Source organism: Triplophysa dalaica, chromosome 8 (genome assembly GCF_015846415.1).
Source record: "Triplophysa dalaica isolate WHDGS20190420 chromosome 8, ASM1584641v1, whole genome shotgun sequence".
Classification (NCBI taxonomy): Eukaryota; Metazoa; Chordata; class Actinopteri; order Cypriniformes; family Nemacheilidae; genus Triplophysa; species Triplophysa dalaica.
The window spans coordinates 21,070,364-21,095,886 of NC_079549.1; the positions used below are offsets into that span (position 1 = coordinate 21,070,364).

At 36.6% G+C, this 25,523-nt stretch overlaps 1 protein-coding gene across 2 annotated transcripts; it reads right to left on the reverse strand.

The window, feature by feature from the left end:
• Positions 1–462: 462 nt before the first annotated feature.
• Positions 463–24,151, reverse strand: ccdc141 (coiled-coil domain containing 141). Of its 2 annotated transcripts, XM_056754739.1 has the most exons (26): positions 23,764–24,151; positions 21,699–21,821; positions 20,561–20,752; positions 18,843–18,951; positions 17,762–18,015; positions 16,777–16,896; positions 15,712–15,906; positions 15,018–15,190; positions 14,716–14,851; positions 13,877–13,996; positions 13,570–13,761; positions 13,307–13,486; positions 13,024–13,203; positions 12,636–12,761; positions 12,370–12,558; positions 11,494–11,655; positions 11,098–11,247; positions 8,107–8,247; positions 7,722–7,919; positions 7,307–7,490; positions 7,095–7,207; positions 6,904–6,966; positions 6,423–6,830; positions 4,970–5,781; positions 4,329–4,501; positions 463–633 (listed from the first exon to the last, which is right to left on the reverse strand). In XM_056754739.1, the coding sequence occupies exons 1-26, from the start codon at positions 23,863–23,865 to the stop codon at positions 590–592; spliced, it is 4,839 nt and encodes a 1,612-aa protein (XP_056610717.1). In that variant the 5' UTR covers positions 23,866–24,151; the 3' UTR covers positions 463–589. The 2 variants fall into 2 exon arrangements, with proteins under 2 accessions (XP_056610717.1, XP_056610716.1); XM_056754738.1 differs by lacking the exon at positions 463–633 and having other exon boundaries at positions 2,675–4,501.
• Between the last annotated feature and the right edge of the window lie 1,372 nt (positions 24,152–25,523).

A 25,523-nucleotide genomic window follows, 5' to 3' on the forward strand; every position in this document is an offset into this window, starting at 1 on the left:
ATAATATCTCAATGATAATATATATATGAAGAGTTTGGTTCCAAAATGAGATATCTAAAAAATAATATTAATCAAAATATATTAATGCAGTTGGCTTGTTTTGATTTAAGCTATAATAACTAAAAAATACAGCTAACTAACACAATGAAACACAATAAAACATGATATTAAAATACAAAACATGTGTTTTCTGATTCTGGAACCAAAACTCTAACTATATTGTTATCAATTACCCAAGGGAACTTTACCAATAAAATGGTTATTTTTATTGTGGTTATGAGTCAATGATGAATTTAATTGTGGGATTATGTGTTTATTGGATTGATTTTAATCCATCATTTCATCATCATCATCAATGCAAAGACTGAACAACAACATCGAAAATTTTCAATTGTTTATTTTGGTTTAAGATCAATTAAATATTCAAATAATTGTATTTAGTGCTTTGTAATGAAAGTAGCTCAAAAAATGTAATGTGCCACTTGTGAGAGAATTGCTTAACAATTTTACCAGAAAAAATCCTATAATTTAAGGATTGCTGAAGTCCACGTTGTTTCTCCTAAATGGCCTCAGTTTCTGCTGGATCCTTTTAAAGCATACCATTATCAGCCGTCATGATGGCTTTATTGGCCTCTGTTGAAAAACACATGCACACAACTGTTGGTTATTCATGCAATTGTTGTTTTCTGAGTTAAAGACTGCTCATTTTACAAACACCGCATTCAAACACTAGTAAAAATACCATGCTAAACTCAATGTGTTGGTGATTAAAAGTGGCAATTTTATTTAAATTATTGATAAAATGATAATACATATCAAATAAAATACAATTTTTCCTACAAATGAATACAATTGTATTAAAAAAGAATGCACAAAAAGATCTCTAGTGGTCTTAAACATTTGGACCCTATTGAGGTCAATTATACACTGCCCCTCCAAAAAAGTCACACACTCTAATATTTATTTGGACCCCTTTAGCTTTGATTACGGCATGCATACACATCCTTTCGATATGCTTCTGCAATGGCACAATATTTATTCCCGTCCAGAGTTGCATACATTTTTCGCCAAGATCTTGTCTCGATGATGGGAGAGTCGGACGGCTGCGCAAATTCTTGGACTCTGTGGTGGCCAATCCATGTGTGAAAATGATGTCTCATGCTCCCCGAATCACTCACAATTTGAGCCGATGAAGCAGTGTGCAGTGTATTTCTTAACATTTTCATACATATCAATTTATATATTGATCAGTATCATTATATAAAACTGTATACGTACATTGTTTCACTTACTTGGCACCCACCACATGCTGCAACCTAAGTATCTTTCTGGAAGAGCACTTGAGGATAAGTGCAGTGTGACTTGAGCTCTTCTTCCACGAATACATTTTGTACCTCCAGTGTGGTGTGAAAGTAGCTATTGGCCCTATTCACTGAAAACCAGTTTCCATTTTAATTTAGTGCACTAAACCAGAATCATTATGCATATTAATGTTTCAACCTTTGGTTACCAAATCTCCACTTAAAAGGCTACAATTTTGTTGTTATACTCCTCATGTGATTTGTAAAAGGGACTGCTTGCCCAAAAATAAAAATTCTGACATCATTTACTCATTTTTGAGTTCCAAATCTGTAAACATTTCTTTGTTCTGATAAACACAGAGAAATATATTTGGAAGATTGCTTGTCACCGAGTCACTGAATAGTTCTTGGCCACCATTGACTAGGGAACAATACAATGGTAGTCAAAAGTGCCCCAGAACTGTTTGCCTTAAATCTTCAAAAATATCTTCTTTTGTGTTCAACAGAACAAAGAAATGCACAGGGTTTTTCCTACTACGCAGTCAACGGTGGCCAATAACTGTTTCTTGTGAGCTTTGTTTCACAAATCTGTCTTTATTGTTAAACAGCAATAAAAACTACAGTATGACGCGTTTAAAACTTGACTGAAATCTAGAGCACTGGAGAGTGTTTCCCTAAATCTGTCAGACAGAAGTAAAGCGACATGTGGTGGAAGCGTGTAACCTGAGAGGCCTGAGTTATGCTGTGTGATAACAGTCACATGCCCAACAGTCACCTTAAAGAAATTTAACATTTTTGTCCTATATATTTTGGTTAAGTTTTGCATGTGCTCATTTTAATGTGAAAATCAAGGGGAGTATACTAAGCTTTCCTGTTGCTCAGTGGTTAGAGCATGGCACTAGCAAAGCCAAGGTCATGGAGGAAGGGCACATAATATAAAATATATAATAACATGTAATGTAAAATAATACATTTAGATATTTCTTAGCAGTAACACCAAAACTCTTTATTAGTGTCTATCAACAGAAAATATGAATAAGATTAAACTTAAAACAGGCACAGATCACATTTCAGAAACTCTTTAAGCTGAAGATATGGTGATGACATCACCCCTCCTGCAACAATCCTCACTCGCTACACTCCCAGTTTTATGCTAACTGCACATTAGACACGAAGCTCACACAAATTGAACACCAACTGACAAGTTAAACTGATCTCAAAATGTGTGGGTCCTTATCGTTTTCATCAAGATAAATAAGTCAATGTTCTACAATGAATATGACTGAAAATCATGAAGAATACAGAATAATTTAGTTCTATACAAACAAAGAGCTAAAACCTGTTTAAAACAGTATTTTTAACACACACAAATATTTTAAAATAAATAATTTTATTGTCAAATGTTGAACATTTTGTTAGTTTGGAAGTGTAACTTTAAGGCTGAATAAACAATTAATTATGTGCATGGTGTAATACAAAACAGAGATCCATTACTACTAATAATATATGTACTCAGACAAAGCATAGACTAATTTAATACATGTTTAATTTGGTTCATGCTAACAAATATTAGTGTGTAAGTTTTATTGTCAAATAAAAATATATAGTCTAGTTGACGCATGCCTTGACATTTTTAATTTAAAGGGATAGGTTTCCCCGTTCATCATGTACACACCCTCAGGTTGTTCCAAACCTGTAAAAATGTCTTTGTTGAAGATATTTGGAAGAATGTCAGTAGGGGAAATAAATACTATGGGAGTCAATGGGGGGCAGAGATCTGTTTAGTTACTAACATTGGAACAACTTGACAGGAGTAAATTAAATTTTTGGGTGTGCCCTTTAAAGGGATACTTCACCCAAAAATGAAAATTCTGTCAAACAGATAATTCGCCTAAAAAGAAGATATTTGGAAGAATGCTAACCAGACAGATTTTGCTCCCCATTGACTACCATATTAGGAAAATATACAACGGTAGTCAAAAGTGCCCCAGAACTGTTTGCTGTCCTACATTCTTCAAAATGTCTTCTTTTGTGTTTAAAGTAATTTTTCCAACTATGGAATGGGAGGCAAAATCTGTCTGGTTATAAGCTTTCTTCCAAATATCTTTCTCTGTGATCATCAGAACAAAGACATTTACACAAATTTGGAACCACTCTAAGATGAGTAAATGATGACTTAATATTCATTTTTGGGTGAACTTTCCCTTTAACATCTGGATAATTGAATGAGACACAAGTCTTCATCTTACGTCTTGTGAACAGTTAACATTTATATGGACCAGCCAAATTAATTTTAAAGGACATTTTCCATTATAGTCTCTCAATTATTAATAGCTCACAAATGCAGACGGATAATGAAAAAAAAGATTTTTAGCTTTTCATACTGCAGTACATTACAACAAAAAGAATTTCATATCAACTACCTTTATCAGTGTTATTACCTTTGTGCTAGTGGTTTGTATCATAAAACTGTAGCACCTTTTCCACCATCGGCCCGAAGAGTTCCTGTTGCAAAACTGTCGTCTCAACAGTTGAAACTATTGCTTGTTCCCAGTGCCCCAAGTATTACCATTACATTCTTCAACGTAGACCCTTTTTGATCAGTCATCTTACCAAATATAAGCGAAGTTAGGCACCTATTAAGAAAGAATCACCTTGGCAACTGATACATGGCCACCTCTTTATAAATCCCAAATTACCACATTTCAACATGTTTTTTACCAGCACATGGTTAGCAAACTGTACCGAGAAGTCCAGGTAGGCCTACAGATGGAAATGCACCTGAAACCTTTGCTCGCCCAACTCAGAACCATTCAACCCAGTAGCGAAAAAGTGAACAGTTAATCATGTGCAAACCAGCCGTTAAGTGACATGTGGAAATTGGCCGTTGTGTGCTTTTCCTCAAGTACGTTAATGACCGTGTCCGTTATAACAGAAGCAGGTAGAGCAGCCACAAAAAGAAACACAGAGTGCCAAAGCAGGTGTGCCAGTCCAGTTTGAGAACGTCAAAGTCAGGGCTGTTGTTACCTTTGACCTGTAGCATTGAGCTGGAGGTGATAGTACCGGCCGAGTTAGAGGCGGTGACCGCGTACTGCCCTGAGTCTGTCACAGCAGCGCTCCGAATGTACAAAGCATGCTTGCCTTCTTTATGGGAGAGTTCTATGTACTCATCATTGGCCAGTGTGTGTCCATTCTTGAACCTGAAGCAAAGAGTGAATTGTTATGTCACACACTCACACCACGGCAAAAAAATACATATTAATACACACTCAATGAAGGAAAAAATAGGTGTTATTTTATAGAGGTTAAAAACAAGGTGGAATTAACTTTGGAACGTATGAGTTCAAATGTTAGTATAATGGAATTTATGCATGGAACAACATTCATGTTTCCGATGTTATAGTATTTCAAGTGTTTCAGATCAAAATGAATAGGAAAGAAGGACAGTTTTCTCAACAAACCTGTTTCATGCAAAATATGTGAAAATGTTTTACGTTTTAATCATGTGGTAAAGTACAACAGGAAATTCTTCTTTATATAATCTTTCAAAATCTGATTAGAGGATAAACTGTTGACACAGAGCATGTATTCCGATTTAACAGTAGATATAACAGTATTCAGCAAAGAATGAAATCATTCATTGATCAAGCTTGTTATAAGCTACCCACCATGTTAATGTAGGCTCAGGGAATCCAGTGACTTCCACTTCCAGGGTCACCGGAGATCCCTCCATAACTGTGGCATTAGACAAGGGTTTGCAGAAGTTAGGACCCGAGCAAGTTGCCAGGTTACTTATAACCTTGTTGGAAGTTGCCCGCCTGATCTCCTCTCGGATGGCTGTGGGCTTGCAAACATCTGAGTCCGGTTCTGCGGTTAATGGGTTAGCATGCGTGTTATTGGACCGAGTACTGGAATCATGCACACACTGCTGTGTTTCTGTACGACTCTCATGCATAGAATAAAGAGTTTCGTGGCATTCAGTAACGCTGCTCGATGGGTTGGCAAATTTGCTCTTTAATATGCTGGTGAGGGTGTTGGACATGAGACTAGGAGCTGGAACTGTGAGAGGGCTTTGAATGAAAGATGACGATTCTGCTCTGAACCTGGCACCCGAACCCATGGTGGGAGAAGGGTAGCTCTCGGTCTGACTAGGCATCCACTCTCGCTTCTGGTGGACGGCGTCGCTCTGCTGGGTGTGGGACTGGTGGTTGTACTGGTTTACACGAAGGCTGTGAGAGCTCACGCAGTAGCCGTCGTCCAAGTCATTTTCAGACTGAACGATGTTGGATTCAGGGGTCTCGGATAACGGAGGCAGGGAGATGTCGTCTGGTGAGGTACATTCGTATTCGTCGTTGGAGAGCGATTCCTCCGTGAGAAGTTCAGGGTGGAAGTCACTTTCAGGCACACTTCCTGCTGGAGCTGCTGATTCTGGTGTGCCATGCAGAAGAAATTCCTCCTCTAAAGAGTGACGACATGCGGTCTATATAGATAAAACATACACAACCAAGGAGAAAACAGAATAATATTTACTCATTTGTAGAAATATTACTTTGTAGTATAGCAAAATCATAAAAAAAATTATTTGCATTGTCTTGTCTTATTACCAAAGCTAATGGAATACAACGATTGACACAAAAAATTATTCATTTTATAAGTTGACACATTTAGTATTAAGAGGACAACACTGACATTTTCAACCTGCTTTTGTAATTCAGTGCCATTATAATAGTATACCATGATAAAAGATTCTGCACTTTTGATACTTCACATGCATAATTTAGACACTACGTATCTGGAACGACATTAGTTCACCCCCCAATTTTTTTTTTCATCATTTACTCCTCTTATCATTTTAAACCTGTATGACTTTCTTCTGCAAAACACACAAAAAATTATATTCTATTGTATGGACTATTCCTCAGTGTGAAATCTGTGAAAATTCCTTAAAAGAATAGTGAAATGACTGATGGGGAAACGAGTAGTGAGAGACATCTGAATTTCCAGAGAGACCAAGTTCTATTGAAAAGGCAGCCGTTTCATTGAATTACTCCTACGATAGCTAAAGCCATGATAGTCAACCTTTTGACCATAAGAACTGTTTATCTGTACCCTGAAGCATACCTTCTGAATGTCTCTGATGCCGGGTCGTGATAGGCCTGGATCTCGTGGAGGCGGTGGGGGAGGTGGGGTGTCTTGGAAGTCTCTCTTGGGTTGCTGCAGCGAGCAGCTCCTCTTATCTCTCTCTGCGGGGGAATGGCTCACCGTGTGCGTGTGAGAGAAGGTGGTGTGCATTTCCTCTCTCCTCTCAACAGCAGATTTGCATGTGATGGTCTCCACCTTGCTCGTCTTGGAAAACGCCTCTTGAGTTTTAACTCTGGTCTCTGACACTTTATGATGCTCTGGATGATGTTTGTCAGGCAAGTCTTGGCTTCTTATCTTGCGAAGCTGAGGTTTCTTGTTGATGGGTATCTCTTTAGTACAGTGGGGACCTGTCATCTCAGGTGTATGACCACTTTCCTTTTGCTCAGGCTATAAAATAAAGTAAGTGTTAATAAAAAGAAATGCTTGCAATTGCAAGTTAAAACACTTTTTTTATTCTTACAGTATCAATAGAGTCCCGTTTGTTGTTGTCCTCGGGTGTCAGAGGTTGTTTGGGTATTTCTAACTGTGGAAACAATACATTTTGTGTCATGAAAATACGTAATTGCACTAAATTGTTGGTAAAGTTAAATGTTTTGGAGATAAACAAGTGTGTCCAAACTGCTTCTATGTGTTCAGTGCTTTCATTTTCACCTGTAGTTTGGCCTCAAGGTCCAGCAGTCCATTTGAGAGCTCTTTTATCGATTCCACAATTTCATGGTGCTTGTTGACGGTTCTCTCCATATATTTTTTCCCTTCTTCAGCACCTTTATAAAATAAAAAACGCTGTCACATTTTCTGAGGGTGAAGGGTGGTCAACAATACAACAACAGATATTTCAGAATGAGTTCTGATCACTTTCTCACCATGTAAGCGTACCGCCAGCTCTGTGATCTGGTTTATTCTCTCCTCTTGCTGTGGTATCGTGGGCCACATAAATTTTTCAAACTGTTTGTAGAGACTGCTAACTGCTTCTTTAGTCTCGCACTGGGACGAATATTTCCCCACACGTACGATAGTGGAGCTTGCTTCATCACACCAAAAGTTGTACTGCGTTCAAAATGAAAAGTGAGAGGTTAGATTTTATTTTGAGCCAGTTCACTAAAGGAAACATTAGTGATTGTCCGATTTTAAATTTTGTCTATTATTTTATATTACATTATTATTCTAAAAAGTTTTAGATAATGTAAAGACAAAATGTTTTCCAACCAACTGGAAAGAAGCAAGATGAACCTGTTACTTTTCTTATTATCTCATTAGATGTTTTTGGCACATCCTCACCTCCTCTAAAGCTTGCTGGAGTTTGACATTCATATCCAGGTTTTGTTTGTATTCCTCCACCGTCCTGTCAAAGTCGCCCACCTGTCTCTGGAGCTCATTTGAGGCATCTTCAATCTCTCTGAGACTGTTGCCAATGAAATGCTTCTCAGAGCTGCCAGAGACCTTCTGAGTAAACACTTGTAGCTTCTTCTTTAAAACCTGGAACAGGGAGAAATTTGAATAATGATTATCATATCAAAATTATTATTATACATATGTACATTATAGGACTATACTTTTTTTTACTATTATAGAACAGTTGAAGTCTTCTGAGTCCGTACATTTTTATGATTTAAACACTCCAGAGAGATGGATTAAAAAAACAATAAAAAGATGACACCATTACCTGTAGCTTTTCTATGTATATCTCAATTTGCTGGATCTGATTTTTCACTGCCTTTAGGTTCCTTGATTTTTCATTTTTCTTCATGTAGTTGAATTTTAAATTGTTAAATTTCTTCTTGAGATCTTTAAAGGATTCTCTCAGCTAAAAGTAAGCAAGAAAATGCTGTTGTCATAAAAATTATGAGTATGAAATGAAGGGCATAAAAAATGTAACACTGAAGGCCAAATGCCAATAGATGTTGGTCTTAATTTCAAACAAAGCATGATACCACCAAATTTCTTTACAATATACATATGAGTTATTTTGTGATCACTATCAATAAACTACAGTATTTTGAAAAGAAATGCATGAAGATTTTTCATCGTTCTTACACAACCTGTCAATATCTAGCAGAGAGGGGGTCCGGCTGAGTCCAGGGGGATTATTTTAGAAGCATTAATGATGGACCAGTGTATGATTTATAATGCAGATCCATTTCTGTCCAGCCCGTTGGGCTTTTGCAATAGTGTTAGATCTCGTAATGACAGGCTCAAGTTTCATCCCAAAGACAGCTGCTGCCCTGATATAAGAACCGGTTATATAGCTCTCTCTCATAACTGCCCTGCTTGTTTTTCCAACAAAGTGCTGTAGAGGGAGCTTCTGCACTCTAGGTCCTATTCATGCCCAATTTACTGTTGGCTGATCTTGCTAGAAAAATAAGCAATCTGGTCTGACAAGTACCTTCATGCCAACATTGACCGAAAACATAAACTGTATATTTTATTTATTAAATGACACTTTTATTCTGTAATGCCTGAAGAGGATAAATTAGCCCAGAAAAGTATGGTTTCTATAACCTTTTCCGCTTAATTTATTTTCCTGTGAGGGCCAAGCCCAAATTTGTCACTGTACTTTGGAAATAAGTGCGAAAGCTCAAACCCTATAACCCGTATTTCTGAGTACATTAAATGGCAAAATACAGTAGAATCCAAATCCATATGGTAGCATATAAAATCTTTTTAAAGCGGTAGACAGCAGTGAATTTGAGAATGGGTGGTGAGAGAAATGGAGTCACCCCTGCAGACGAACAGCAGCAACTGTCCAAGCAAAAATGTCAGATTGTTTACTCATGCATATTTATGACTGGGCGGAGCTTAGAGTGGTATGTTAGACACATATGGTGACTCACATACACATTACATTAGACATAATGTTGAGTCATGCCCTATTTAAATGAAATATAGATAATGTCTTCCTATCAAATATGTCCTGAAAAACAACTGTTATTAAGACTAACACCAACACAAAACCCATTCCATTATGTTTCATGCAAACTTCAAAAATAGCTTGAAAACTCAGCTCTTCCTACCAAATGCTAAAACACTTAATTCAACAGAGACTTGACTTTCTTTCTTTCGCAGAACACAAAAGAAGAAATTTTTAAGGAAGTTGGTAATCGAACAGAACCTGCACCTATTCACTACATATTTGGGTGAACTATCACTTAAAGTAAAAATGACAAAAACCAAACTTAATTAAAAAAAATGATCATACTATACAAAACCACAGCATTGACAGATTCACTTCTACAGACAGCGTACTGAGTTTAAGTACAGTTACTTTTAGAAATTTCCCTTCCTTGCTTTATTTCAAGCCTCACAGAAGTAATGCATGAAAATAGCATGGCATCTCATGACATATAGGTGACTCGAATATTCGTTTAAGAAGCTTTCGATTCTTATCTACAGGAGAAATAAATAGAAATGTAACTTATTGAGCATTGGTTTTACTCATATATTATCGTGAGCTTCATGTGTTCACTGCTATCTTCATTGGTGTTGGTATATAGATCAATCTCAGACTGTCCACAGCATTTAAAGTGATAGGTCACCTAAAAATAAAAAATTCTGTCATCATTTACCATTCACTCACTTGTCATTTCAAACCTGTATGACTTTCTTACTTCCGTAGAACACAAAAGAAGATATTTCGAAGAATGTTGTTGACTTGCATTGATTTTGCGTCCATACAATAGAAGTGAACGGGGGCCAGTGCTGTTCGGTTACCAACCTTCTTCAAAATATTTGTGTTCTGCAGAAGAAATAAAGCCATACAGGTTTGAAATGACAAGGGGGTAAATAATGACAGAATTTTTATTTTTGGGTGAACTATCAGTTTAATGCAGTTTACAAAATTCATCAGTCAGATGAGATTTGTCCACTAGAGGGAGTCAGAGATTATTTCTTTTTTTAAACGCTGTCAGAACATTCAGATTTTTATTATTTATTCATTTAAAAAAATGGGGCCTTTTCACCAAACTAACAAACCAAAAATAAAAAGTATCTTTGAGGACATCATGATCCTCTCTTGGTTACCAAATAACTATGTAAGAGATCTGATTTTCTGTCCCTATAAAGGCCTTGTCGGGATTGAGTGGGGCGGGAAGTAAATATGTGATATGGGTGGAATTCTCCGTCTTATCAGAACTGATGAGAACAAATGGCAGAATCCCTCACCGCAGGCAGAGATAAACCTTGTCAACAGACTAAATTTAACAAGGGCAGACATGCCATAAATACTGCAGCAGAGAAACAATAAGAGCGGATGGAAACAGCCAAACATGTGTTACTGAGCCCTTGATCTGCAGGTGAATGAGTTCAGGAAGAACAGACATCAGGATCAAACTAAAATCTTTGATTAAATAATTAAAAGGAATTGAAAAAAAACATCAGTTTAAAGCATATAAAATATGTTATAACTTTTGTATTAAAACTACTCTTTGAAATAAGATAATTTATTGACACCAAGTTATAGAAACAAATATGCAATATGAAAAAAAATCAGGAAAAATGTAAAAAAAATAATCATCACAATTTTAAACCAGAAGATAAACTCGAGCATTACATTGACAAATAAACATCATTCAGGGGATCTATTTTAGTCTTTCCGAGCTGGGATTCATCAGATTAGAAATTAACTTTCGTAATCATGACTGATGCAGACATTACTCACCTCACTGATCTCTTCCTTATAGAGACAGTAGTGGACGTTCCTCATTAAATTCTCTTCACACTTGTTAGCCTCAGCGATCCAGTTGGTGATTCCTCTCTCCAGCCTTTCCAGCTTCTCATGTAACCGCTGCACTGACAACACCAGCTGGCGCTTAAAGCGGGTTAGATAACGTCATTTTTATCACTTGCTTCATATGGCAACAAGTATATTAGTATTATATTATTACAGGATTATATAGGCCTACATACAGTATATAAATGTTTCAGTATTAAATTACATATAAATATTAGGCTCTTGTGGCAAAATGTTAAAAGGAGAAAACAATAGGGAAAGATAAAAAACACAAGGTAAATGAAACAAAAATTCTATACAATAAGTAAATGGCACAGTTCGCACCGACTGCTGTACAGTGTTGGTGATGTCAGCACCCAGTGAGAGAGCGAGCTTGTACAGATGGTGAACGTGCTTCTGTCTCTCCTGATGCTGGGTCAGCTGAGTTCTGGCCTGACTGGTGTCATTAAACACAACCACCGGTTCTGCCTTTAAAATGGTATCAAGCTGGAGAAAAAAACATTAAAACTTTATAAATAAAGTCATCAATAATTACATTTAACTATTAGCCAACAATAAACAATGAAGTAGTTTAGAAATGATTAACTTTAGGTAATCTTAATTTCACCGTTTACTTGTTAATGCATTAACTAATGTACATGAACGAGAACGTATTGTTCTGTTATTGTTAAAAGAAAACGTGAAAATTATCATTAAATGAGAATAATCTGTAATTTTTCTTTTTATCATATCACAGTTCTCCCAAAGATGAAAATTCAGTCATCATTTACTCATCCTCAGATTAAATATCTGAACATAAAGGAAGATATTTTCATCCCTCATTGACTCCAACAGTATTCATCTTCCTACTATGGCTGTAAATGGGGAGGAGATCTGTGTGGTTACTGACGTTCTTCTAAATATCTTCAATCTTCAAATATCAAATATCAAAATTTTACAGGTTTGGTACAACCTGAGGGTGAGTAAATGATGACCGAATTTTCATTTTGTGGTGAACTATGTCTGTTCAAAAATAAATTACAAAATTAAAATTTGACTACATTTTGTATTATTTCGAATGTTAATTCCTTTTATTTATTCTCAATTTGCAGAAAACAGAATGTGACAGAAAGGTGTTGTGTATGGCAATTCTCGTTTTAAAAAATGCATTGCAAGACTCCAATATTGCTTTTATGGATTCTGATGAAATTTGCACTTCACCTCTAGATAAAGCTGATGGAATTTGACAGCCATGCTGAGAACTGTTTCATACTCTCTCATCATATCTCTGACACGCTGATGCAGCTGAAGAAGCTCAGAAACTCTCTCATTCTTCTCTTTCACTGGTATTCCTTTCAATGCCAGCAGCTCTGAAGTCTTTACTAAGACCTCCACTTCTGCATTTAGTCGCTATAAGATTTTCAAAAGTGACATTACTTAAAGATAAAAATATAAGATTACAAAAAGAGCAGCAATGTTTCTTATACCTGGAACTCTGGCTTAGCAATGTTGAAGCTTTCTTGTAGTTTGGAGACAATCTGAGCATCACCCCCCAAATCAACTTTTGATGCCGGAGCAAAAATCTCCTCCATTGCTTTTAAATCATGAAGAACCTGCAGGAAATCAACAAAATCAAACGAAGGCTGATATATTTCTGTGATGAACAAAATCAGATATGCTTCAAAAATAAATGAAATCAATATGGACCAACATTTAGTATTGTTTCTTAAACCTTGTAACGTCAACCAAAAAGAAAGACCTTACATTTCAATGAAATACGTTTAGATGTTTTTAAAGTCAATCACACACAGATATACTAATATCTTGGAATATACTTGAAATGTGCATTAGCAAAATATAGGTGTATTAAGTTACCTTTTTGATCTGATCCTTGAAATTTTTCCACTGCTTCTTCACCGATTTTATCTGACTATACTGAAGTTGCCAAGATGTCCAAAGGTCAGATAATTCAGATTTTTTCTTGCTCAATGTCTCCATATGTTTCTCGACAACATTCCCTGCTGCTTTGACATTTAGATTCAGATTGCCACTGACCTGCAAATGACAAAAATATTAGGTTGCAAAGCCGATTCCCCCACAGGTTTCCAAACATTATCAGTAGTTGTGTTGCATTTTTATACCCTCCAAAGTGTCCTACCATGTTGGAGGAGTTGATGAAATTGTTGCCCAGGTCCTGCATTGAAAAAAACCTCTGGAGCAGAGTCTGCCACTTTACATCCAACATTTCCTTCATGGATGCTCCTGTGCCTTCATTTTCCTCCTCTTCTTCTGGCTTGTTCTTGTAACATTCCTGCAATGTTCTTATCTGCTCCTCAACCTGCGACGGCGCACAAAATATCCTCATTGGAGTAATGACACATAATGTCCACAAACAGAGAATAAATTACAGAGTTGCAATACCTCATCAGCAGAGCGCATGAAGTCCACATAGGGTCTGAGACTCTCCACGTGTGTTGAAATGATTCTGACCAGCGTTTTCATCTCCTCAGCCAGAAGCGAGGCTTTGTTGGACAACTCGACTGTCTCAGAGGATTCCAGCCCCCTTAGCTCTTTTATAAAACCGGCCATAGCCTCAGATTCTCTCATGGCATCCTTCAAAACAAAAGTATAATAAATATTAAAACAATTGTGAAATAACATGATTTGGTTTAAATTCAACCGTATCATATTGCAGAGATAATGTGGATGAGTACGCTCATGGCATCACCTGAGACTGTGAGAGGAGCTCAACGTGTTTGTTAAGTGTATCCTCAGCTTCGCTTAAGGTTGAACCAGGTTCTGTAATAGCTGAGAGAACACTGTGGCTTTTCTTTATCCAGCTGGAAACCTGCAGATTGGGATGTTTCAGATAAATCACTGATGAAATCAAATGGGTTTAAATAGTAAGGCTAAGTACATACTACCTGATTGTAAGTCACTTTGTCTTAACCTTCACAAAAATTAACAATTCAGAAAGCATAATTGTTTGCTTTTTCTAAAGTAAGATCAAAGCAACAAGAAATGTATGATATTTCTTGAAGAATTATCGGTAACCAAAAAAACAAGGTAACTATAGTTTTAGTATAATAAAACTGTAGTAAAGGGAGAACGTGAATTCATAAGCTTTGGCTTTTAGCAATAAACAGTAACAATGGCGTCAATTCACTTCATCAGTTACAAACATGCGGATCCATCAAAGTGTAACGGAGTTCTGCTAGTGCATACGCAAACGTCAATCTTGGTTAGAGATCGCATTTTTTTCTACTATGGTGAGGAAAATGACACCGGATCGAATTGGATAATAAAACAAGCAGATTGACAAGGAGACTGCAAGCAGGACTTCTGAAGACGTTTCAAAGAAGTGTTTTAGACAGTGGTATGCGCACACACAATATCAGTGTTTTACACAGAACAAGTACCTAAAAAAACGCCAGTGTAAGACCTCAAGAGTTTGGCTAGTAAAATGCTTATACAAAAAGTAGCTACTTTGAATATAACATCATTCCATAATTCCTGTAGTTATAATTGCATTACTTCATACTTTAAATACAAACCACTCTTTTATACCTTATCTACAAGATCTTCACATGAGGACACCACCTGCTGTCTTCTGTCTGTTAGCTTTCGGTGTGCGTGGCACTCAAGATTCAGCACCTCCACTCTCTCTTTGATGTATCCCAGCATCCTGTGCAGACCTCCAACACTAACAAACACACAAACAAACTCACACACACACTCTATATACAATGTCTGATACTTAACAGAACATCAAAATCCTTTTATCATTCCACAGAACCTAGAATCCGGAAATCTGCTGTGATAAGAGTTATTTTTAAACACACTGCCAGATCTGTTTTTTGTCTTCTCACCTTTGTGGATTGAGCTTCTGTAGTAACAGCTGACCTCTCTGAAGTGCCTCTGTGGATGCTTCTTTTATTTTGCGTGAAAACTCATCGTGTTTCTTAGCTAGCTCTGGTAATGGCAGAGATTTGGTCTTCAACTCCTTAAGGGCAGCCTGTAGACCTCCAAGCACCTCAAATGCCTAAAAAAAGTCATAAAAATATATATTCCTGTTAGTCTTTTTTTTTTACTCATGACAATAAAGGAAACTTTTTTTCAGAGTTTACCCACCCTCGTTCATTCCAAACCTGTATGATTTTTTTTTCTTCTGCAGAACACCAAATAAGATATTTTGAAGAATGTTGTAACCAAATAACCTTGGCCCCCATTGACTTCCATTGTATGGACACAAAACCGCTGAAACATTTCTCCAAATATCTTGTTTTGTGCTCCACAGAGCAAAGTGTCATATACAGGTTTCGAACAAAATTTGGTTCATAAAGGGTGACAGAATTTTCATTTTTGTGTGAACTATCCCTTTAAAGGTCACATTCATAATAAGCACCATATAAATGTCCACTAGGAGGCAGTGCGTTCAACAAAAATGACATCCACACATGAGTGTGGTCAGAAGATAAGAAAACTGCATTGAGGGCTCAAGTAGCTCAGTTATTCAAACACACAGTTTAATCACAGCATGTGAAGTGTAACTGCATTACATACTTTATTAGCACTCCTGTAAAAAGCATTGCTGTCCTGCAGATGAGACAGGCGAGTCATCGTCAGATTGGAGAACTGCCCATGTGTAGCTTTGAGTTTCTCTCTCTTCTCAGACAAGCGCTGAAGGTCCGAGCAATCATTTGTGGAGAGCATTTCAGATGCTTGTTGTAGTAACGTTTCCACCAGCACACTCCAATCCTAGAGATACAAAACACAATTCAGTAAACAATAAGGCTTCATTGAAGTTAAAATAGGAGTGATTCAAAATTAAAATCTTTCATTTTGAAATCACCCTCATGTCGTTCTTAATCTAATCCCATATGACTTTTTCTTTAGAACACAAAGTAAATATTTCGAAGGGGTGATTATTATCGTTTGTTTTCGATGTAATGCAATGTGTCTACACGATTTAAGTTTCAAAAACGCTGTATTGTATCTCCTCTTTGCCCCGACTTTGTGAAACGCACAGATTTTTTAAAAAGCTCATCGCTCTGAAAAGTGAGGTGTGCTATGATTGGCCAGTTAACCAATGCGAAGTGATTGGTCGAATACAGCAAGCGTGTGACGGAAATGTAACGCCTCTAACCATATTTGGAACATCAGGTTCAAAAGCAATTGTACTGACAGGTACACCCAATTCACTTGCATATACATTTGGCCGGTCATTTATTACACGATCTGACGTAGATTTGTGGGGGTGTGGTTACATGAGGCGTTTCAGGCAGGTCTGGGTGAGCATTCGCTTTTAGAAAGAATGCATCTTTTGTTTCGACACTGCAATTTTACGTGTCTAATACATGCAGGTTAACTTATAACACACCAAAGAGATAGAAAAACACGTATTTGCACCATATGACCCCTTTAAAGAACATTGGTAACCAAACAACAGGGACCCCCATGACTTCCACTGTAAGGACACAAAATCACTGAGACATTTCTAAAATTTCTTCTTAAGTGTTTCATAGAAGAAAGAGTCATATACAGGCTTTAAATGACATGAGGGTGATTAAATTACAAAACATTTTTGGGTGCTGAACTGTCTCTTTAAATTAAGCAATCATACAGTACCTTGGTTTTCCGTTCCATCTCTTTGTGTTCCCGAAGCAAGTCCTCATTTTCAGACAGGGATGAACCAAGCTGATTGTTTTCCAAGAATAAAGTACGATTTTCCTTCAACCATCGTGTTACCTGTTTAAAGTCAAGGCACCCTTTTTTATAAAGTGCTATCATTTAATTTGTATAAAAGCAGCTTTAGTTGATAAATACTGTGGAGTCCAAAAGTCTGAGGCATTTTTATATGTAAGAATAATAAAATAAAAATAAATAGCTTTCATTAAAAAAAGATATTTATAAAAGTGGATTGAAAGTCATGCATAAATTCATATTTCAGCGATTGTATATTTTTTATAGTTTCAAAAGTTTATTTTCACAAAAATAAAGAAGAGCTTAAGGCAAGCTAATGTTTATTATGTAAATCAGTGCTGAATCATTGTCCTTGGGAGCAGTAAGTGCTTAGCTCGTATCAAGCTAAGTATGTGACCTCTCAGCGTGCAGAGTATGTTGGGCAGTTATTTAAGCTCAACATTTTTATAAAGACTGCCGGTCATCAAAATGTCTTTGCAGAGCGACTGCAAGTAAACCCTTTACAATTCAAGATTCTGTAAAATAATACATATACAAATTAGGGTTTCCACTCTGTATATTATACTATTTCATTACCAAGATGTGCAATACGTAATGGCAAGACATTTGTAGACCACCGTGAAGTACTTGGAACAGAACCCATATTGGGATTTTTTTGGAGAAGGTCCAGACACATCACTGCTGGTATTTTATTCTCTCATCACATCTTTCACCTGTTTTCAGTGAGGATCTTTAGAGATCTTTAGAGATAAACGAAAGAGCTTTTTATAGATTCTTCTGTTACTTGTTACAGTACAACTTTGTACAAACTCACATCTCAAGAATCGGTGCAAAAAGACCATTGACACCTTAAAGGCTATGCATCAATTACAGCTAAGGAAAACATACTTTTTTCATCAAGATGACTTACTTCCTCTTCCTTTTGCTCCCATTGGCAAATCTTATGTACCATTTCCAGCTCATGCTGTTGTCGTCTCATGCGAAGGTCCACTTGCCTGCGTCTGTCCTGCAGAATCTCCATTAACCCTTCAACCTTTCCAAAGCTGTTCCAGGCCCCTTGAGAAGCCCTGCCATACCGCAGGGCCTGTTCCAACTGAAAGTCCTTCAGAAATTCCAGCAGCTCACGACTTTTATTCAATACCAACATTGACTTCTCCAACATTCCTGGTGACAAATCGCACATCTCAAAAAATGCTGGTGTTTTTATTGTTCATGCGGTTAGCGTATAATTGAAAAATGACAGATATTCTGAAAGGCTGTGGGGATATTCCAAATAGTCATGATGTAAATCTGAGAATAATCCCTTTTAATAAAGTTATCAGCACGGCGCCAAGCGCAGAACCAGCAGTGTCAGTCTGATGCTGATATACTGAAGCTCACATCATCACACGAAAGATGTTTTAATTTGTGCTTGAAAGGTAACTTTCAAGTGAAATAAAAAATGAAAATTCTTATTTTTCATGAAATATTGCAGCATTTATAGTGAACAGCTTACCAATGTGGTTCATTTTCTTTTTAAAATTCATGTACCTTCAATAAACTTCAGTTAAAATCTGAAATGAATATCCATCTCAAATTATGTAAATTAGACGGCTTGGCCGGAGCATACGTTAACTCCTCCCCTTCAACTGTCAGTCTGCTGCAAGCATTACAAAATTAATCCAACAGCTGTTTTTACGTATCCAATCAGTCGCAGTGAAACATGCAAGCCACGCCCCCTTATTTTCTCCTTTGAAACTCCTTTTCATTTGGAAATGTTTCAGAATACGGAAAATAGAGACGATCGCAACTTCCGGTTCACAGGGACTTTAAGTTGCTTTGTCATTGTTTAGTAACAAAAACATTCCCATACACATATTCCTGTCCGTTATACAAAATACTATTTCTCATTCTTTTTATGTTATTTTCAGTAAAGTTGCTTTGCAACAATGCACCTGGTGTAAAGTGCTTAGAAATATAACTACGAACAGAAGTAGATGTTAAATTCTTACCTCTTCTCATAGTACTTTGTCTCTGAATCATTTCACTCATGTTGTCTGCAGAAGTCAGATCGGGATCAACATTCTGAAAGTCCTCCGCTTCATCAATCTTGATGGCAAACTGTAAATTGAAAAAGTTAAAAGTGTATATATTATATGTGTGTTGGGGCTCAATTATTATCATATGACAATCGTTGAATTTCATTCATTCAACATCTGCTCGGAAACAGTGTTTGTCCTCTACATGACCACCTGCTGGTGAAGGACAGCGTTTAATTACATGTTACACAAAAGCTACAAGCAACCTCCAATGGATGAATGCAGATGATTCTGCGCACATCATCATAACAGTCATTTAACAGGAAGGATGTCTGTTGAAATGTCACTAGCAAAACAAATAGTGACAATACATGTGAAAACCAAGCTGAAGTCATATTTTTTGTGATTTAAACTTTTCTACATAAAATCATCATACATAATGTAAAGAGCATTATGTGAAAATATAACCTTGACATATTTAATATGGACTGAGTGGCAAGATTGAAATCACAGTGAAATTAATAACTAATCATACTTGATGCTCATTATTTCAGATTTAGATTGTGAGACTTTCACAGACACAGTCACCTATTCTGTAAAGGGACAGTTACCCAAAAATGAAAATTCTGTCTTCATTTACTCACACTCGAGTTGTCCCAAATCTGTATGAATGTCTTTGTTCTGATGAACACAAAGAAAGATATTTGGAAGAATGCTTGTAACCAAAAGGTTCTTGGCCACCATTGACTGCCACACTGCAGGAAAAATTGCTTTATAAATGTCTTTGTTCTGTTGAACACAAATGTGAATTATCTTGAATAATGTAGGACAGCAAACAGTTCTGGGGCACTATTGACTACCATTGTCATTTTTCCTACTATGGTAGTCAAGAACTGTTTGGTTACAAGCATTCTTACAAATGTCTTTCGGTAACCAATATCTTTTGGTTTCAAGAACTCTTCCAAATATCTTCCAAATATATATTTCTCTGTGTTTATTAGAACAAAGAAATTTACACAGATTTGACAATTTCTATTTTTGGTTGAACTGTCGCTTTATATGCTCAATATGTGTTCTTATTTTCCCAAACTAGCATACAACACTGGTGATGAATCAGCACCTTCTCTCTTTTGTTTCTAGCTGAAATGAGTTGCTGATATCAATAAGTAATGTAACAGATTCAACCCTCGGATCAGAGGAAACAGCTGTTAGCTTAATAAACTGAACAATTAGGACAACATTGTGTGTTGTATGTTTAGTCAGTATAAAATAGCATATTGTTTTCCCACTTTAAAGCTGTGAAAACAAAAAACATCCATTGTATTTCTAAACAAATACATTCTATACAGTGTAGTGGAAGAAGCTTAGATCAAAGTGTCCTGTGGCAGATTTAACCATCCGAGATTTGTTGTATTATATATTGTTTAGAGAAACCTGATGGTGTTTGTTCATAACAGTACTGAATATTTTGTTTCGGGCTAAAGTTTGTAAAAAGATGCACCGATGCAATAACAAGTTTACAATATTTCACCATTGTTTGGATTTTTGTTTTCGAGACATCAGAGCAAGCCAAAGAAAGCTCAAATTTAGGAAGCTGAAGATAGAAAACTCCATGATGCTGGTGTATTCTTCCCCCTCTATGACTCCTCTGCAAACTGAAAATGAAAATCGATGCATCTTTTCTCCGTTACCTCCAGAGCACATTCGAAGAAATGACACGCCAAAATCAGAAGAGATCTCCTCTTCTCCAGATGGTTCACCAGCGTCTTCCAAGCCTTGCTGAGAGAGACAGCCATGGCCTCATACACCAGCGCCTCTCCCGGTTTCTCCATCGCATTTTTATCAGCCTCTTCCAGTAAAGCCCAAACAGCCCCTTCATTTCTCTGACAAACAAAAGAAGTTCACACGTTTTATAAAATGAAAAAACACAGGTCTCAAATATATTTGTACACATCTTTCATTTAATCTGTAAACTAGTCTTGGAAAAATTGACAGCTACCATGCCGATTGGAAAAATCTGCTTGGCAGATGCATATACAGTAACTGAATTATGAAACATACTGTAAACATTGGGTGAACTCTCCTTGTAAGATTAAAATACATTCCCTTGAGTCGCATTTACTAAACATAAAGCCAGGTATCTGGTTCTGGAATCATTAAAGTGTACAAATATTAAATTATAGTATGCAACATCTGTTCAGAATTATTTATCTTCATTTAAGAACCATAACATCATTGATTCTTACCCTTCAAATCTATATAACATTCATCATGAATCCAATCATCCCGTTAACAATCACATTTCAAGGCTCAAGTGAAACCTTGTAGGTAAGAGTTAAAGTTCATGTGCTATAATGAGACCTGAAACTGTGACAACAAAATCATCAATATCATAAATCATCCACGGCTCACAGAGAAGAGTGTTGTACTAACACTTGAATACTAGAAATACACAATAGAGAAAACTATCCAGATTATACACATAAAGGATATATACAATGCACATTAAACCATGACATTGTGGTTGATGCTTGACAGGTTCAAACTGCATTAAGAGAAAAGTAGTAAAAGAAGATATTTTAAAAAAGGTTGGTAACCCAACAATGGCGGTACCCATTGATGTGCATCGGTTTTGTGTCAATACAATAGAAGCGAATGGGTACCACCATTGTTCGGTTACCAACATTCTTCAAAATATCTTTGTTTGTGTTCTGCTGAATAAAGAAAGCCATACAGGTTTGAAATGACGAGAGGCTGAGTAAATGATGACAGAATTTTCATTGTTGGGTGAACCGGTCAAAACCAAAAGAACAAAGCTCTAGAGTTTACCTTCAGTTTTGTTAAAAGCTGCTCGTGTTCCTGTAACAGCTTTTTGGTCTCATCCTGGTTGTTTCCGATCTCCAGAAGGTTTGGTTGTGCTTCAGTCAGCTGTAGCTGGACCAGTTCTCCACACTTTAATAAAAAGGTCAAAACCAAAGACGTGTTAACATACATTGACATTGATGCATGTGCACCCCTGCATCCACGTGGTCTCAAGTGCGTTTCACATAATGAAAACAACACTAGAAAGAAGTTATTTTCCAAAGGCCTTCTATACTGGACACTGACCAAAAAGCATTTGATTTCAAGGCAAAGTACCCTAGTGAATTCTCAACAGATCTATAGCTCTAATGCACACGCTGGCCTGCGAATAGTGCTGATCCCAAAATCGTATCGCAATTTGCAAGTACTAGACGAGCCATTCTGAGATTGAATGCAATGTTAAGAGCTACAACAGCTGTCGCAGCACGTCCCGTTTGATAAACAAATGCAAAAAATACAGTTTCAAGTATGCGGACTGATTGCTATCTGTTTATTTCCGCCGTATATTTTAAGATCGTGAATTGCGTTTATTATACAGGCATGTGATGCCTGGATACCAACATGCCATAAACTCTTGTGTATGAAGAAACATCCTTTGTAAATGAGCAGTTTGCTCAGAAATAAGCATTCAGAAATCACACACAGGCTCTAACCGGTTTGCTGCATTTAAGTGGAACATGAAAGAAGAAACTCGTATAAAATGTCTTGTTTTCCAAAAAACAGGTAATAGGCTTCCAAGTTTCCAGCACTACAGGAACACAACAGTCTTTGTTTTACAAGCAATAATAGCAAGACTAAAAGCTAGACAGGAGAATGACAAGATCCAGAGAATAATCATGATTAATTCAGGCCTTCAGGAGAATGGATGGTCACAGAGCTCAGTGTTTTACTCATGGCTTCTTGACTTCCACTAAGTCTCTACACCTCGGGCATTGTTGAAAATTCACATTCCGTTGAATTTTATAATGGAAATAACTAAAAGGTTTTATTGATAGGTCAAGCCAAGCGCCTGTTGAATCAGCAGGGCTGTGAGTTCTGACATCACTCATCAGCACAAATCCAAACCCACTCACTGTGTCCTTCCATGAATATGAAATAAGGCTTAAACTCGTTAAAATAAAGGTTTCTCACAGGGATGCCATAGATGAACCATCTCTTTCTTACTTTTTTATAATCTAAAAAACTTTTTTGCAACAAAGAAAGTCCTTCAGATGTTCTATGTGGAACCCTTTAGACAAAAAGGTTCTCGTATGGCATCATGAAGCACATTTGTTTTTTAGTTTTAGCATTTAAAGACACATTTATACCACAGTAATATAATGCAACTATGAAAGCTTAAAGGAATAGTTCAGGCGACAAAGAACAATTGTGTAATTTATTCACTGATACGATATTTTGAGAAATGCCCAAAAAGTGGTTTTGTGTCCATACAATGCAAGTCAATGGGGTCCAGTGTTGTTTTATTGCTAACATTCTACAAAATACCTGGAATTCATACAGGTATGAATGACACGATTGTGAATCATTTCTGGGCGAATTATCCCTTTAAACAGATTGGTGTTCAAAAGTCTGAAAAAATGACACATATTGAACATATTTCCCTTACAAATGCTTAAGATTATGGACAAAGAAAAGTCTTGATGTTAGTAACTTTTTAAATACATTTCTTTTCAAAAGATTCACCACTTATCACTGGACATGTGTACAGTTTGTAAACTATTTTGTAGATGCTCTGTGAAACATTTTTTAATGTTTAATTTTCTTAAGACACACTTGTGGAGGTCCATGTCAGTTCGTGTGCATGCTGTGTCAAAGCAAAAAAACAGTTCTTTTGACATTGTGTTGTTGTGTTTAATAAGTTCTGCATAGAGTAAAAAGCCAAAAGACATTAAACATTTGGATCCCACAGTATAATTAAGAATTCAGTTCTGCATCAAGTAAATAAGAGACACGTATCAACCAGATATGAGCCTCATTTGTTAAGACCACAAATGAAGGCTTTGTTTGAATAAAGTAGAACAATTCAAAGTACCTTGAGCACAGATACAACGATCTGTGAAGATCCAGCCTGTACAGCCACAGTGCTGATTGTTGTTGTGGACGGTTGACCTCCAGCATCACCTTCACCGGACATTGTGGACACTTTCCCCCGAGTCCACGTGTCCAATATTTAGAAAGGTCAGAATATAGCTCAGGACACACCGTTTCTCTCTGACCCCGCAGATGGTTTAAATCAAACAAACTGGAGTTGAATGATTCGTTTAAAGTGACAGCGTCTACATCCACATCTAAGATCCAAACTCCTCACAGCTTTTCATCAAACTTCTTTCAGCATTTGGGCTCTCGCAGACTCCACAGGCTTGAATCAAGTTTATGGCGCAAACACAGTCGACTATGTTGACAGGGCAGAGTGAGGCAGGTTAAAAATAGAAATATCCACTAGGTTTATCACACTGTGCTGAGAGCAGTTCGACACACCCCCTGTTTAGTGGCTTGCGTGTGTTGCTCTCTGCCCTCCCCCTTGCAAACATCTCACTTTTTCTAACCTTTGCTTTCCATTGGAAACAATCGTTTATTCTCGCTCTATTTTGTCATCGAGCACAACTTAATCTGGAATTTCAAAACTGTCATTCTCAGCATTCCCTTCGAGGCATTTTTTCATCAATACTCATGTTGGAAATGACAGAAGAGGATGAGCATGTCGTGTTCTTGTCTGCTTGTTTCAAACCACAGAGTGCCAGAAAGCCACATTGCATTCCTTCCTATTAAATACATGGTTTCAATATTATTCAAATAACTAGAGCTTTGTATGTCTATTCAAATGCATCACATTTATTTACTGCACTGTACATTGCAAAAGCAAATTTAAAAATGTTTATAAAAAATCACAGAGGTTTATGATCTTGTGTATTACAAGTCAAAGATCAATGGATTGGCAAAGCCCAAGCGTTCTGATATCAAGAAGTGACAGTTCTCTACACACTTTAATCCAAACTTCTACAAAGATATTCATTTAAAATATAATAATGGGACTAAAATCACATCTTAAACAACTCTTAAAAAGCACTGTCTGGCATTTCAAAATAAGAACTTTAGAGGATCACCCCGCAATTGTGAAAATACATGAAAAATTCAATATGTGCATTGTAAAACCCTAAGAAAACTATGAAAAAAATATTGCATTGAACTGGTCATTGAGGGCATTTCAACAACGGAGTTGTAGATTAAATACTAAAATCTATCTGCCTAAGCCGACACTTACCATGGTTTAACTATAGCAACCTTTGTTATTGGGTTTTACTTGTAGTACCATAATAAACTTAATAATAATGATGATTAATTATAAAAATAATACCATACATTTTATTTTGTCTAACTGTGTGTGTCTAACCACAGTTTAACCATAATATTTAAGTAAACTATGATTAAAAAATGTTGATCAGTCCACCACAAGTTAATGGCTACTTCCCTTTTACTACAATCAAACCATGGTCTTTGATATTTTGGCAGTTTACAAATCATATGCTTGTCACAAAAAGTGTTCCCACATTAACATAAATCATGGAAACAGGTATCCAGACACCCACTTTATGTGAACTATTTTTCTTATAAATCTGTTTTTCAGAGGTCGCCGTTCATTTCCTCAGCGGTAAAACAGTGGAAAGAATTACCGAGTGAATATTTCAATCATTTTCAAACCAAATACTCACTGTTAGAGTAATGTTGTCTTTTCCAATGAGGACAATAGTGTTTGCAAACGTCCTGAGCCTCTGGGGTCTCCCTATCTGTGCC

Excerpts from the sequence above, each read along its gene's own strand:
- ccdc141 (XM_056754738.1), bottom strand. The coding sequence starts at position 23,865 with ATGTCCGGTGAAGGTGATGCTGGAGGTCAACCGTCCACAACAACAATC. Across the intron at positions 16,897-17,761 it reads GGGAGCAAAAGGAAGAGGAA|GTAACACGATGGTTGAAGGA; the intron begins GTAAGTCATCTT and ends GACTTTAAACAG. Across the intron at positions 13,997-14,715 it reads GTGAAGATCTTGTAGATAAG|GTTTCCAGCTGGATAAAGAA; the intron begins GTATAAAAGAGT and ends CCCAATCTGCAG.